Source organism: Lytechinus pictus, chromosome 12 (genome assembly GCF_037042905.1).
Source record: "Lytechinus pictus isolate F3 Inbred chromosome 12, Lp3.0, whole genome shotgun sequence".
NCBI lineage: Eukaryota > Metazoa > Echinodermata > Echinoidea > Temnopleuroida > Toxopneustidae > Lytechinus > Lytechinus pictus.
Genome location: NC_087256.1, coordinates 9,644,989 through 9,662,225, shown reverse-complemented (window position 1 = coordinate 9,662,225; position 17,237 = coordinate 9,644,989). Strand labels below are relative to the sequence as shown.

The window sequence follows — 17,237 nt, the reverse complement described above, 5'->3', positions numbered from 1 at the left end:
AAACAGTTTTAATAGATCCATGCAACATTGATCAGAACTGTCAAATTTCACTTTTCATCTATACTTGTAAACCAAAAACAAAATTGTATCACACATCCACATTACTAACAGGTATAAAAACCAGGAATTTACTTTTAGCGAGGCAATGGTCAAAAGAATCCTAGAAACTAAAAAAGGGACCCTGGAAATCCCCTTCATCACAATGTTAAGCTTAAAAAATGTTGCAGATTTAGGCTATAGGTTGGGAAAAGTACCCCCTACCCCCCCTGTAAACCAAACAAAAAATTGTCTGATACAAACAATTAGGTACTTGGTAAGTGCATGTACAAAACAATTTCATAGTAATTTTTTTTTTGCACGATGGGAATGCAACTTCCTTCATAATTTCATATAGTATTCCTTGTGAACTATACCTTTTAAAAGTGGTGGTGGCGGTTTATGATTGTAGTAGTTATGATGATGATGATAATGAAATTGATATACATGTAAGCTGATGATGATGATAGATGGAACTCATAATGATTTCCTAATCATGATAATGATTGTTTGAAATAAATGACATGGATATGGAAAGCGAATGAAAGATTCTGTGGTCTAGTTTTCTCATGATATTTAATAGACTTGAGATTATAGAGACCTCAAAGCATATGATTGATGAGTTTTAATCATTAAGCAAGTGCACTGAATTTCACATAAAATAGGCCAGAGGTGCCTATCTTAAACAATTTTGCTTAATTTTTAAAGGTCCCAGTTTCTTTAACATGCACAGTACAGTGAACCTACATTGTTTGGGAGAGTGTGATGATGATCTACATTACTGTATTGTGTTATCTCCCTCATGAATAGTGTGAATTCGTGTAATGTACAGTACAAGGTATAAGACCATGATGTGTACTCTAGCTCTCTTATTATTAATAATCTCCAGCTTTGAATAATCTTTTTAAGGTTTGACAGATAACGGTAGGGCTATTCCCTTTGGATTTCCATGATTCGTAGAACATTAACCAACCTCTTGAAAAGTGCTGCATCATCTTTAAAAATGGCTGACGCTGTCCCGGTGACTACAGCACTGTCTGCTCATGATGGAGATGGCACAGTGGTATCAGCCAGAGCAGACGATAGGAAGAGGGCAGCAGACAATTTGCTAGATGATAAAGAGAGCAAGATACAGAAAACAGAGGTATGGATCTTCAGAAAATCAAATTATACTTGGTATGCAGTGCATGATGTTGCCATGGCCTTCTGAATTGACCCCTTTCCACCTCCCTTTGACCTCTTAAGTTTTTGGTAGACTATTGCCGCCTCTTGAAAAATCCTGGATCCAACAGTCGAAAGGAAAAACATAATCATAGTTGACTGTAAACTTACTTGATTAAATGTTCCTAATGATAGTGACCAAAGTGAAAGTTTAGGTTAATAACTGAAAAATATGACAAGACCAGTACAGAGGATTACTTATGTTAATCAAATAATATGGCATTGCAATTTTATGGATTGTTTTACATAAATTGTTTGCTTTTATTTTAAAATTTGTTTTGTATCTTTTTTAACATCAAATTAAAAAAAATGATAAGAAAATGAGATAAGAATGTTAATTGTCTTGTACATTTACAGGATACTGTCAGCAGCACAATCACCAATGGTGGTAGTGAAGGTCAAAAACGAAACAAGGTGTTAAAACGTAAAGTAGCCATTCTTCTTTCTTACGCTGGGGCAAACTATGTCGGCATGCAGAGGTAAGCATAGTTCGGTAACTCAATACTGTTTTTAGTTTTTGAACGGCATGGTTATGGTTAGGCTTACTAGTGGGTTGAAATCATTGAAATCATAATGGAAACATTACAATGTCATGAGTTGGCCCACGCTATTTTGAAAACATATTAAGATTTCAAATAATAAGTAGTGTGTTTTTCTCATCATGTATGAACATAAAAAATGTTGCAGTGCTTTGTAACATCATATATTAACAAGGCGTACTATTCTTCATAGCCTATCAAACTCAATGACTTTATAACATTATTAGGAATAAAGTGTGAGGTGAATCCGGCTACCTCATTCACTGGGACAAAACTGGATTTAAAACTTTGGATTGATGATTAGTGAAAGTTCTGTTACAAGTATGAAGGTGGGCTCTACATGTATGCCTGTATGCCTGAATTTGTTGATGTTGTTCTTTATTTTCTTGAGAGTGAAGTGTGTTTAAAATCACATACAGATTAAAATCAACATATTTATCACTAAAAACCTTTACCTGTCATTTTGAGAAAATAAACAAAAAACAATCGTGCCCCATTTTTATCCACCAAAACTGTTTTTACCCTCAGGAACCCGGGAGTACAGACCATTGAGGAGGATCTGGTGAATGCATTGGTCAAATCGGGAGCCATCCCTGAGGATTGTAGAAGGAACATGAATAAGATGAGCTTTCAGAGATGTGCAAGGACAGACAAGGGGGTATCGGCAGCAGGTCAGGTAGTCTCACTCAAGCTACTCATGCTTGATAACCTGGTAGATAAAATCAATGAGCATCTACCACCGGTCATCCGCGTCATGGGTAAGCTTCACTATTGTTAAATACCGTACATCACCTTCTTGCTAGATAGTACCTTGATGAAGTGTGATGTACCTTTTATTTGGAAGCTAGTGTTTTTGTTTTGTCTTGCTTAAACAATTATGGTTATTAAGAGGTCTTATAATTACATATAGATTCTGAATATACAAATCTTTCATCAAAGAGCATTTATAAGTGGAGATTGGTCACATTTAAGGGAAATATTCCCTTTTTTCAGGATTGGTTTCTTAATATGGTATAATTCTGATTTTAAATACGTATATAAAAAAAAGTAAATTTATGTATGAGCAAAGGTAAAGGTAGGAGGGGGGTATAGAGAGAAGACAGCCAATGACATGTGACAGTGTGACATGTGACAGCTTCACCAACTGGATGAAGGTGGAGATTGCAAAGGCAACACCCTTCTTTTTTGTCCTTTCTATTCTCCTCTCATCCCTTCTCTTCTTCACTTCTTACCTATGTCTAACCAAGTCATTTTGCCGGTCTCAAGTTTCTTAAAATGCATTTTTCTTGACTCTGTAACATGTAACTTTACTACACACCATGTTCAATAGTTTTTATTCAATTTGAGATATTGTTCCTTATTTCTTGAAAAAGCATTGCATCAGAATTTGAAGTTCATGAGGTTAAATTTCTTGAACCTTTTTTTACAAAGATATTTCGTTTTATTTTTTACAGATGTTGTAAGGACAACAGGAGGGTTTAACTGCAAGAATAATTGTGAGTTCAGGACCTACATGTATCTGCTACCAACATTTTCTTTTACTCCGCTAGAGAGCTTCACAGAGGAGAAATACAGAGTTACTGGTTAGTATTGAAATTGATATAGTACATATATATTCATGGGTAGATCCAGGATTTCATAATGATAATAATAACAAAAATTAGTAATATACAACATTTATAAAGCACATAATACACATTTTTTATTGAAAAGTTGAAGAGCTTAATAATAACTTCTGTCAAATTGGGATAGGGGTAGGGACAAAATACTAAATAACATAAACATAAGTCTACACAATAGAAGGGGGAAGGCAAAGAAAGGAGAGGGGCACTCGAAGAATTATCCACATGTTGTTTATCAGTCAGCATCGGGCATCAAAAAGATATATGCAAGAATCTAGTTTACCTGTGTATTACATCTTTCAGAATACATACAAACATTTATTGCAACATATAACAACCATTTATGTTGACCAACCAATTTTCTGATATGTGTGAATTTACAAATTCCTATTGTGTATTTGTTGCAATAAATTGTGTGCTCATGATGCATTACAGCGTTCATTATTTTGAGAAGCCTCTGGGTCGACCATTTTTACCTAAAACAAACAAAATAGCTAAATAAGGTTTCGATTGGAATTGAAAAACTAAAAGAAATATTTAACTGAACAATGAATCTAAAGTGCTACATAAGTATAAGAATTAATCAGTAGAACTGATCCCAGGAAAATGGTCGTGTTCAAATGCGGTTTATAACTTGTGCGCATGTAATATGAAATTATCTGTTCTTCATGTTTGTTTTTGTTGTCTTCAGATGAAAAGATTGAGGAAGTGAACGAGCAACTCAAGAAATATATCGGCACTCACAATTTTCACAATTTTACATCAGGAAAGTAAGTAATACTTCTAGTAAACATCCATACATGTTATGCATGGCTGGATAGTCCGATTAGCTTGTATTCCAAAGTCAAGTTTAAGTTAGACCATGCTCAATGGTAAATTATGAGAAGCCAAAAATATCAAGATTTTGTTTATATTGTATGCTTCTTATGTGAGTTATTTCACCATGTCTTATTGGGAAAAGAAAAGAAAAACTACTATGATAACTCTTGTGAGTTAGGAGTTGGATGGACGGACTTAAATTATCATAGAGCAGTGCTGTAAGAACTCTCCGTTTTGCTTCTTCATGTGGACTTACTTATATATGTACTTCCAGTAATGTATATTCTTCATTTACCTGTAGTTTATTTTTAACGGCACTCTCATTAAAACAAAAGAATCTATGCACCTTATATGCATTATCCTTTAGTCCACTTTGAAGTACTCCATTTCAAATAAAGAAGAAATGAGCACCATTCTCTTTGATCACTTGAAATGAATAAAATACAGAATCAAACTCATGAAAGTTTCAGACATACTGGACTAGTATCACTAATTTTAGTACTTTGTCTTTGATTGTGACTATTTACATGTATAGAAATCTATCAAATACACTTTTATAAAAGAATGAAACAACAATTTACATCATTCTCAGATCTCTTGTTCCTTGCCAACAGAGCCAAACTTATCCGATGGCCCTTTCACAAGGTACCATTTGAATGATGATTCCAGTGAAAAATAATTCTAATGATGAATTTTTAGCACGTGTGAAACCAAACTAGAATTAGGAATGCTAATCACAATCACGAATTCAAATTCTACTCTGGAGGTGAATTCCAGTTAAGTTTCACTCAAATTACAGTACGATTTTACGTCCGAAAGGGTTGACCTCCAAATCATTTTTTGAAGGGCGGAGCTTACATGACCTTTCAAGCACTTCCATAGATAATACAATTGTCATGCACTCATCTTAGTTTCTTTTTTTGCCATGCAGTGCTTTGATTTGGTTTGATTGACAAGCCACCAAGGACACAATACTGTCTTTGCTCAGGAATTCGAATTCAAATCACAGTTTTCAGTGAACCTGTGAATGGTACAATGATTCTAAAGACGAATTGCAAAAATCATTACAATGATGATTCAAGATTCTCTTGTGAAAAGTCCTGATTTTCCTTTCTCTTTGTCTCTCTCTTTTTTTCCTTTTGAAGACCCTACAAAGATCCCAGTGCCAATAGATACATGAAGGAATTCACATGTGAAAAGGGCTTTGTGGATGATGGCTTAGAGTTCGCTGTCATCAAGGTCAAAGGTCAGAGCTTTATGCTCCATCAAATTCGCAAGATGATTGGTAAGTTTTTATTTTATTTTACTTGTTTGTTCTATTTGACATAATAGGGAGTTTTTGCTTCCAGGATGCAGGATAGATTCAAAGGTATAGGAAATGTATTGTCAAATGCCCTTCATGACAGAGAAGAACCAATAAAGCCTTTATCAAAAATTGGTGAATGAAAACAGCAGTTTCATCATGGACTCTGAAAAAACCCCTGACATATTTGCAATTTTTTGTCAGCTCAGAAACTTTGGATAATACTGTTTTTCTGGTTCACCAAGTTTTGACAAAGACATCCCAGCTGTTATCATTCCCTAGAAACCTCTACATGTACATTGATTCGGTCATTTACTTGAATAACTATCCAACAGTTATTTTTAGATAATAAGTTAGGTTTATCCCTTTTGTTTCTAGGTCTTGTTCTAGCTGTGGTGAGAGGTCTGACCCCACCTAGTACTATTGAGAGAGCCTTTGAAGAACCCAAGCTAGACATTCCTAGAGCACCTGGCTTAGGCCTGGTATTAGAATCGGTATGTTTACCCTTATCTATATTCTAAAATGGGTACTCAGGATGAAAATAATTATACCTAAATTATACCTAAATAAAATTCACCAAGCAAAATAAAAATCTGATAAAAAAATATTAAACAAGGTAATTTAATTTCAAAGTGTAGCAACAAATTAGGTGCATGCAGTCATGAATATTCATTAGGCTCATGATGTCATGTCCCCACTCTCCTTTTTCTTTATGATATTGCATGAAATCATCATTATTTTTCATATCATATTTCCATGCATGTGTGTTTGATGTTTCCCTTGTAACAAAAATGTTGTACACTTAATATTGTATACATTAACCCTTAGCATGCCATGGACACATTTTTGTGCAATTGTACAATCTGTACAGTCACAATAATTTTTTCTTTAATGCTGCCAGTTCACGCTATGTCCAGGTACTACTAATAAGCACTCTTTAATTGAAGCATGTATCGATTGCACCATTAAATACAAAAGCCAGTTATGGTAACTGTTTCAAAATTATTTCATACACAATCCAATATGACCACCCGAGTGTTAGAATGTACGAATATAAAATATAGGCCAAAGGATTCTGGAAGAAATTGTGTTAGTTCTGAGAAATTAGCAAAAAGCATTGTATCTCATCAAAATGTCAGGTCTTTTTCCAAGCAATTAAAATACACCTCCCCACATGTGCTTATTTGTGGTGTTAATTTTTAGTGTGATTATTTTACTGCTTGAATTTCATGATTTCACAAAGTTCACTTTATGTAACTGTACCGGATCTAGATCGTCAATGATACAGTGACAATTAAACCTTGATTCTACAGACTTTCTCATGAAATCAGTGTTTACTGCATTTAACTTTAACCTATTAAAGGCTATCAATACTCTTCTGGCTCCTAGGTTCATTATGACTGCTACAACAGACGATGGGGCAGTGATGGGCTCCATGAACCACTCTCCTTCGAGCGTTCTAAGGTAAGCTAGTCTGAAGCCATCTCTGACAGAAATTCAAATGCATATGCACACATATACATACTGATAATCAAAGTCTGCATAACAAAGTTTGTCTGTGAATTATCATAAACAATAGTGGTAGGAGTTGAGGAAACATTGCTATATTTTTTGGCTTGAGTGGTATTTTGTTGTATCTTGAAAAGTGGAATGTTCAGGATATCCCCCAAGCTGTCATTATAATATTGACAGACTTCCTATTGATATGGCATGGTGGCCTTTGTTATTTTGGAGAATACCTGTATGTGGCTGGGTTTAGACGGATCAGTTGATGGAATTTGTAATCATTATAACAGAATTTGAGATTACTCTCAAAATTTCCCTCTATATGTGGTTTTTGCGTAAGGTATATTGACAATGTGAGGTTCTTTTTCCATGACAATATTTTTAAAGTCTGATACTAATATGTTAGACCTTTCTAGATCTAGTATGATAATTTTTTAGTGTATCTGTGTACAATGACTTTCTCTTGAGAATTTTGCTATCTGACCCCAAGGTTTACTTGATTATTCATGTTTTTATTCTCTTTCGTTTTATAGGATAAAGTTGAGGCATTCAAACACAAGCACATCTATCCCAACATCATCGTCAGAGAAAAGTACAACAAGTCGTATCCTTTAACATGAATCTCTGGAAATCTGCTAAAAACGCTTTGCGCACTGATGTTACAATTTTGCACATTCGTACAATTAAATTCAACAATCGTAATAATTAGTTTTCTCCCCTAACTTCATATAAGAAAAGCTAATAAATGGCAAAAGTTCTTGGACAACATCAATATAATGATAATCAGTATCAATGGTTCAAAATGGAAATCTTGAATCAAAGAAAATAACATGGAAATAATTGTCATTATTATTCCCCCCAAATTAATTCAGCGTGCAAAGAGTATATCTTGTAGCAGGGGGGGGGGGGGAAGCACAGCCCCCTCCCCCTATCTTCGCTGAAAAGCTTGTCCAATGTTGCAGATGTAGGCAGTAGGTTGTGAAAAAAAGCCTCTGAAAAAGAAAATGCATTTTAGCCTAAAAGCCTGTATTATATACTTGCTTCTTTTATTAAAGGTAAAAAAAATCTCTACTTGTATACTGTTTGAAAGCATTAGATATGGTTGCTTACTGATCAATTAAGTATCAAAAAGAGTATATGTGTTTCCTTAATGCATTCTTTGTGACTGGTCAGTATGTTTCAATGGTTGACAACGCTTCCCCTTCACACCTATGACGTAGTAGGAACCAGGAATCCATTGAGAATTGCACATACAGAGATGAAAGCAGCCATTGAAAATCAGGTTTGTTATCTTAGACATTTTCAAGGCTTATTCAGTCACGGCAGGGATTAGCTGTGAAATGAAATCAGACAATTGTCCAATATTCATATCTTGTTCTATCCTTGTTGAACAGGGGTGGTAAGAGTCACCTCACACTTGTGAAAATTACTCTTATCCTCTCTCTCCACTTTTCACAAGTCAATGCATCCTCCATCCTCAACCCTATCCACCTACTCTCTTCCACTGGTTTCTTCCATGTCTTAGCCATCTCCTCCACAAACCATTCACCTAAAACTTAAAAGCCCTTCTCACAACACGCCCATACCAATGTACCCGATTTGTCTTTGATTTTGCAAACAATGGGACATACATTAGGAGACACAAAATTTGTTGAATAAGCAGGAGATACTCTTTGTTGCTTGGCTACAAAAACTGTGGACTGATCTTGTTCTGTAATACATGTAGTTCAGAATGTGAATTTATTGGTTTTTCTGCACAAATCAGCCCACAGTATATTTAAATTGATTTACTTAATTGATGGTCCAGAAACTATAGCAACAAGCATACTTTTATTTTCCTTTGTCAAGAGCATGCATCCATCATTAGATCTTTGTCAGTATATTTACTGACTTAAGGACAATGTTACACAAAATCTGCACAGAACATGGTGTTAAAATCTAAATCTAAATCTGAAATCTGAAAATCCCTACTGGTTTAAACCACTTTTGTGAATTTTGATTTTTATTGTAATATCATTACTGTTTTGTTGAAACACAGTTTTGGTGAATTTGTTTTAGATTTTCTTTCCATTATCATCATCATCACCACCACCTCCACCATCATCATCATCACCAACATCATCATCATCACCTCCATCATCACTACCATCATCACTACCATCATCACCACCACCTTCATCACCACCACCATCACCAACATCATCACCAACATCATCACCAACATCATCACCAGCACATTCATTAACCTTTATTTATCCAGTATTACCATTATTTTCTTGTTTTGCTTCATTAAGGGCAATTCATCATCATCATCCATTGAAGCATCTAACACTGCTAAAGAGTCGGCCATCCAGGCAGAGCTGAAAGAGAGATCAGAGACCTCATCAAAACACCTACAAGAAACAGAGCCAATCCATTACGAGGGAAGTGATTCTAAGCAGGACTCTCCATCCTCACCAGCCAGGAGTCAGGAAGAAAGCAGAACAGAAACACTTTCAACAAATAAGACTGATGAGACCTTATAAGATGGAGTAAACTGAAAATCCCATCAAGAAATCATGGTCTGCAAATTCAACCAGTGCTTGAAACTCTGAATGTCATCATCTATCAAATTGAAACATTGAATTACTTTTAAAATTGGAAAGAAAGTGAATCCATTGATACCATTAATTCAGCATTGCTGAAGAGATGACGCTATGGAATATTGGATGTTACTAATGGATTCAATTTTGAAGTCATTTTAGATTTGCTTTTATTTATTTTTATAAATTATTTCAGGATTTTTAAATGTTTATACACACATAATTAATTATGATGATAATCATTTTTTAAATATGTTTTTCTTCAAACTTTTATTGCAGATTTTAGCTGTTTACATTGCTATCATGATGACAATCATTTAATACAGATCTTTAAAATGTGTTGTAGAGTATACAGTGTCTGTAGATGAACAATGCTGGAAATAACAGTTCTCAACCTGAATATTGTCAATCTTATTAATTGCATACCATATGAAAGAATGTAATAGCCTTTGTTTTTCACCTTGTTGCAAATTTTTATCAGTCATGCGGGAATGATTATGAATCATAAAATGTGGTAATGCATCTTATCATACCTTTTGTGATCAGTGAAGAGTAACATGCAATGCTTCAATAAGCATTGCTTACCTAATTATTTTCATGATCGGTAATGCACAAGTACATGAAAAACAAAGGCCTTACTTTTTTTTTTTTTTTTTTTAAGATTTACAATTATATAGATGTTGTGATTGTGCGGTTAGCAATTTTTTTTTCCAGCATGGTTCATCTTTTCCTTTTTAAAGTGCTGTTATTGATAAGTGTACAAATTTCCTGGGATACTGCAGATACATCTACATGCTTCTGGGTGCGCATCTCATCAATCTCTCTTGAGGGGCTACTGAACTGAACTGTAACATGAAAAATGTCCCTTAACACTTCAGCCTATTGTAATAACATTCCCTTTTATAGAAATTCTTAGATGCTTTTTTTGTTTTCTTTTTCTGATCTCAATATGTGGTTGTTGTATGGCTCAGGAAATGCCAAGAGTCTGCAGTTAAAAAAAAACAGTGTTCAGGCCAAGCCTCCCTTTCCTGTGTTTATTATACATGTAGAAGCTTCATTTTAGAACTTACCAACAGACCAGATAGGAGTTTCATAAAGCTGTTCGTAAGTTAAGAGCGACTTTATGAATGACTGGTGGCACTTTCTTGAAGCACCATATTTTCATTGGTGTAGATTTAGCTCCTAAGAAAGGATAACCAGTTGTTTGTAAAGTCGCTTGTCACTTAAGACTTACAGCTTTATGGATCACCCATCTGATGTGTGTTTCATAAAGCTGTTTGTAAGTTACAAGTGATTTTACGCACATGTGTGCCTTTCCCGGCAGCCTATGATATTCACCAATGAAAAAAGAGGGTACTATCATTGCTCACAAATTTTTGTTTAAGTTATGAGTAGCTTTATGAAAAGGCCCCCTGGGAGTATTACACAATGCCTTTTTTGAAGTTGTACATGGCTTCTCATACAACTGAAATATGAAGGGTGAAATTAAATGCCCAGTGCTTTTCCTGTGTCCATTGGAAAAAGAATTGCAATCAAATATAATTTCATTTTCAACTAATGAGAAGACTGCATTTCTGACTTGCATATGATTTTTATGAGACGTGTTTAATTGCAACTCTATCTGTAAATTCTCTCTGATGTCATCAATATATGACTTGCATCATTAATTATAAAATAGTAATCACGTTAAAATTATTGGAAAATGTTCAACTTTATTTATTCTTTAAAAAAAAGCCATTCTCTCGGTTCACCATGTTCAAATTATTCACAAATTTGTTAATATCTTTACAAACAGCTAAATGAAACAGCTCCTAGATTTGTGGAAAAGGGGTAGGGGTGGGCAATCATAGATACCGTACCGTCATGTGTAAGAATAAATGCATGGCTTTACAAGATTTTTTTTGTACGTGTGTCAACTATATGTGACTGTATTGTGGGTTCTCTAGCAAAACTTCTTTATCTAAAATAGTGTTATAATTTATGACAAAATATAAGTCTACATCTCTGAAATTCTGCAAATTTTTATTCATCCTTTAATACATTGATTATTATAATGATTCAGAATCTCAGTCCCCATTTGCTTTTATATACAGGTTTTTTCATACCTGTTTGATATTCCTCAATCAAATTTTAAAAATGCACAGTAATTTGTAGCAAAGTCCATCCCAGCATTGTTGACTTGAAGAAAAGTTATTTTATATTTGTTTTTAAATCAAATCCATGTTGGGATGTATTTAACACTCATGCATTGTTTAAAAATTGATTTCTGTGATTTAATAATGATCAGAAAATAAATTGCCTCAAAAATGCAACAAAATATCCATTGCTATTCTAGACATCATGAACAAGGTCAATTTGAAAAGCTCTTTTCTAGGTCATGTCTGAAATGATTGCTCTTCTATACTGACTGATTGGTAATACCCAAAATAATAATAATGATAGCTGGATTTATGAAGCGCTTTTTGCCTGAGGATACAAAGTGCTGCTATTATTACCCCGTCTTTAGCTCGAGCTACCATCATCGGCGCTCAGTGCATTCAAGGAGATAATTCTGCCGGGTACCCAAACACCTCACCTGAGTCGAGTGCAGCAGTGTGGATAAATTTCTTGCTGAAGGAAAACACGTCATGGCTAGGATTTGAACCCACGACCCTCTGTTTGAAAGGCGAGAGTCAGAACCACTAGACCACGACGCGCCCACAATAATAACCACCTCCAGTGTGTGATGCACAAGCTGTCCTATGGACCTAGCGAATCACTCCCTCCAGGTTCTTGTGAGAAATGGCTAATCTGGTAATGTCTTAACTGCCTAGACTTAAAGGACAAGTCCACCCCGACGGAAAGTATATTTGAATAAAAAGAGAAAAATCCAACAATTGCAAGCATTAACCTGAAAATTTCATCGAAATCGGATGTAAAATATTAAAGTTTGGCATTATTTCACAAAACAGTGATATGCACATCCTGGTCAGTGTGCAAATGAGGAGACTGATGATGTCATTATATGACATGAAATATTCAAATTTTCTCTTCACTGTCAAGTGAAACAATGATTAATTCCTCCCTGAACATGTGGAATTAGCATTGTTTAATACTATATAGTTCAGTCAAGTTGTTCCTTATTGTCAAATCTGTAAAAAATTGAAATATTGTATAATTCAAACAAAAGAAATAGTGAGGGACATCATCGACTGTCTCATTTGCTTGTCACTGAGTTATGCATATCACTGTTTTGTGAAAAATAAGCGAAACTTTAAAATGTCATAACTTCCTTATTTTACTTGCGATTTCGATGAAATTTTCAGCATTATGCTAGTTTGATTTTTCCTTATTTTTTCAAATCAACATTTTTCTGGGGTGGACTTGACCTTTAATTAGGACTGCAACCCCAAAGCAAGGTCTTGTAGCCTTCACTGGACAGGACTTTTGCAGTGACCCAATAAGAACCCAATTTACCAAACTTTGAAAATATTTGCTTTTTTGTATTAAAGGTCAATTTATTCAGCCGAGCATGATGGCGGTGATACATGTAATGTATTAATAGGTGTAGAGGTGTTGTGGCTCAGTGGATAAGTCTCTGGACTTTGAACCACAAGGTCCGGGGTTCAAATTCCACCACAGCACTTGCATCCTTTGGCAAGGTGTTTGTCTACATTTGCCACTCTCCACCTGAGTGGAATAGATACTCAATACGAAGGAATTCCTTGAATGCTCGATATGCCCGATCAAGGTAGCTGTGCTAAAGCAGCAGCTCAAAACATTTGTATTAAGCACGATATAAATGTTGCATATTTTTATTAAAAAGATGAGTTGGTCTTTGATTTCTGGAATATTAAAATTTAATATTCAATGATCCTTGAATACCAGCCCCCTAAGATTGGATTACCTTCATTTTATATGCATTGTCCAGTCAATGCCCTATTGCAAATTGTATTGTGATCAAATGTACATGTAACTAAAAAAATCAAATACAACCTGACTTTCAACCTATGAATTATGCGTATGAGGGATTTGCACATAATTTTTCAGTTATGTTTAAACCAAGCTCTATGCAATGTGCCTCAGTCAGGCCTCCATTAAAACTGCACAGGACAATTTATTTTGTATGATCATCCACACCAGATCACAAATTTCATTCATGTCATGCAACACACTTCAACAAGCAAATAAAAACAAGGTACACATTCTTTTTCATTTTAAACAGCTTTTATTAGTAAATCATATACAGTTAACAACTAAATTAAATGGTGTATATTCCTTTGGTGTATTCCTGTGCATTTCTTGTGCATCTCCCTTACTGAAGTTTGACTAAATTCATGCAACTTCATAAGCACAATTTGTCAAGATCAATGTTTCATTCAGTTCTTAACTGTATATGTATCAAAGCAATGTGAATGTTGTGTTAAAACCATAAGATATACAATGTGCATTCAAGGAGTAAAGCATCTCTGAGGAATGAGCAAAAAGAACAAGTAGGCACAATTATTACAGAAACGGGATTTCTCTTCAAAATATGAATTCAAAATGTCTGGTCAGAAGAATAACAACTGCTCCATTTTTTTATGGCAATGTGAACATCTAGAACATCTAATAGGTCCTAGACAAATTTGCCTTGGGGAATTTCATTCATCAAGTTTGAATGTTACTAGCATTTTTGTTAGTAATAGTAAGCTAGGAATTAGATAAGATTTTTAAATCAAACATAGATCTAGTAGACTAATGTTTACTTCATACAAATCCCTACATCTCATAGAATAAAACAGATGTGAGGCTCTTGTCTGCGCATAGGCTCAAATTAGCTAATTTGATAACTTAAGAATTGTCCAAAGCCGTTCTGTTGCACGTCGTGGCTTCAAACAATGATTACTATACCCGAGGTAACAATACACAGCGCTTAGAAACATTTTATTAAGGGCTATATAAATGTTGCATATATTACTATTAAAGTTATCACATTCGCTAATTTGACCGCAATCAGAGCATTATTTGTACATTTCTAAGCCAAATTTCTTTTAAGTCATACAGATATGTGGTCTCAATAGATTTGACTTGGGCAAAGTTACCTGTACTTTATTTGTATATGTAGGTGTGGGCAAAATATGTGTATTGAGCTCAATGATGGTTAAAAATAACTTTATACAAGTTCAGATTTTTCTTTTATTTTGCTTTGGCAGAGCAATGACTAAATTCAGATTGGAAAAGACTTCAGTTAAGCCTTAAAAATATTTTAAAATATTCCAAATCCAAAATATTTAACATTTGCATTCAGTTACATACATCATTCTCACTACCAACGGTAAATGCAAATGAAGAATTTAACATTTAAATGCAAAAAAAAAGTGCTTATAAGCCCATTCAAATATTTCCATTGCTTCATTACAGGCAATTCAAGAAATGTATAGAGCAAATATATTTGGGAATAACAATTTCATACATGACCACATGTACATGTGCATGAATGTGCATCATGAATAATATTATGTAGTCATTTTGTAAATGATATCAAACTGATAAACATACACAAAGATTGCCATCATCTCCATCTATATTTAATTTGAGTGCCATGCTAAAAGGTTCGTCCTACTTAAGTTATATAAGATAACTTTGTATACAAGGAGGTAACACTGTTTACAATATGCCAATTGATGAATTTCATTGATGAACCATTGATGAACCACGGAGGTGTAGGGAAGTAGCGCGTCTCACACAGACCATTCAATAGCTTTTAAATTTATATTGCAATTGAACAATTTTTTTAATAAATTCAAAACTGGTAGTGGGCTTCCGAAAATCACCTTAGAAGAATGGTGTGCCACATGGAAGTTCAAAGCCAGGTGGGATGATAGATACAAATCCCATTGCTAGCTTTAGAACCCATTAATGCATTCTGCATTAATCACAAGAGTTAAAGTTCCTTCCTAATGATTCCCCAGAGGAACATTTCACCAGTAATGAAAGCCAATTTACCACGTAAATCTGAAACAGTGCATGCTGGTTGACAAGACTTAATAAACCGTTGAGTCGTTAATATAATATCAACAGAATACTAAAATACCGGTATTCATTCGAAATTTTGAAGAAGAAAAAAAGCAGAATACCATCTTATAAAGTGGGTTCATTATCCTAATTAACAAAGGTTACAATTATATTATTAACACAATTGTACATGTATGTCTTTCATGTTCTCCAAGACATAATGCAGTCATACATTTTTGGAAGCCTTCAGTGTTTTTCTTCCACATTTTGCAAAGCCAGTACAAAATCTTGCAATAGATAACAGTTGGCAATTCAGGATTACAGATATGTATTCATGGAAGTTACATAGTAATGATATCGATAATAATTCATCTTGGCATTACACTACTTATATTTGGTGGATACACAGGTGTAATTCTGTCATGAAATCTAAAAGATAGCAACAACTTCTCATATTTTGAACTAATTCTCATCCGACTCAAACATGACACTAGGTGCCTAAAATCGATGGATATTAGGCACCTTGTACAAAAGCGAGACTGAGCCACGTCTCTGTTTGGAATCTCATAAACGCCTTTTCATTGATAATCTTCTTTGATTAAAGAAAAAAATTGGGGCTGTGGAAAAGATGTAACAAAGCATTTTTACTGCAGAAATGCTGCTATAAAGGCATGAAGCAGTTTCCTGCAGCCTCATTTATCTTTCCTGTGATGAAATGCAGATTCAAGGCCCCGACACATCGTTCTGTGCAAGCCTTGGGGCAAGTTGCAAGCAATCACCTGGAACTCACCTGCAACAAGTTTTCAGCATGTTCAAAACTTTTCTGTGAGCAAATCATACTTTCCTGCGTGCGAGATACTGTCAATGTGGGTAACCTGTGGGCAACCTGCGGGTAGCAAAAACAGCCATCCGCAAGTAACACGAAAGGCTTGAACGGAACGATGTGATATACCTTAGTGATGAAAAGATGCCTGTGGGATTCCTGTGTGAAAGACGTAGCACTTACTTTTGGGTAAAGTACTTTGTTGCTTGTGCAATTCTGTTGAAAGACGACTTCTCAGAAGAATTCAATCAATTTGAGATTTAGATGAAGTCATAATGAAATGAGGTCATGTGTTTCATAAAACTGTAGTTACCATACGTTTTGCACTAATTATAACCCTATCTTGAGCAATATTAGATTCTCAATCAGTCTTTACAATGGACACTCCAATAGTTTGATTTAATAGGGCAATAGAAAATGCACTTTCAAATATATTAAAACAAAGAAAATTTTGGAAAAAGAATTTTTCAAAAAGAAAGGGTCACCATTTGTGTGTAAAATTATGGTAAATGACCACAGCTTTATGAAACACCAAGTCTATATCAAAATATTGTAACCTTCATTTTCTACAACTAGTTGCCTACATAATAAATACTAAGTAAACACATAATATGTTGGCATATTGTTGCTACATCATCCTGATGTGAATAAAGGTGGGTTTTTTTTTTGTTCTACTAGAATGCCCAGTAAGATCCCAGAACGGCTTCACCGTAAAGTGAAAGTAAACTTCCATAAAGCTGTTCCCTTGGTGGCAATGGGTTCAGATCAACAGGGATGTAGTCCAGGGCCCGGTCTTACAAAGAGTTACGA

The 17,237-nt window shown here is 34.6% G+C and overlaps 1 protein-coding gene across 1 annotated transcript; it reads left to right on the top strand.

Moving 5' to 3' along the window:
- The first annotated feature begins 783 nt into the window (after window positions 1-783).
- Window positions 784-11,523, top strand: LOC129273499 (pseudouridylate synthase 1 homolog). The gene is made up of 11 exons (XM_054910539.2): window positions 784-1,180; window positions 1,615-1,736; window positions 2,325-2,554; window positions 3,251-3,379; window positions 4,110-4,188; window positions 5,383-5,522; window positions 5,919-6,034; window positions 6,930-7,004; window positions 7,580-7,650; window positions 8,220-8,328; window positions 9,341-11,523. The coding sequence occupies exons 1-11, from the start codon at window positions 986-988 to the stop codon at window positions 9,569-9,571; spliced, it is 1,497 nt and encodes a 498-aa protein (XP_054766514.2). The 5' UTR covers window positions 784-985; the 3' UTR covers window positions 9,572-11,523.
- The last annotated feature ends 5,714 nt before the right edge of the window (window positions 11,524-17,237 follow it).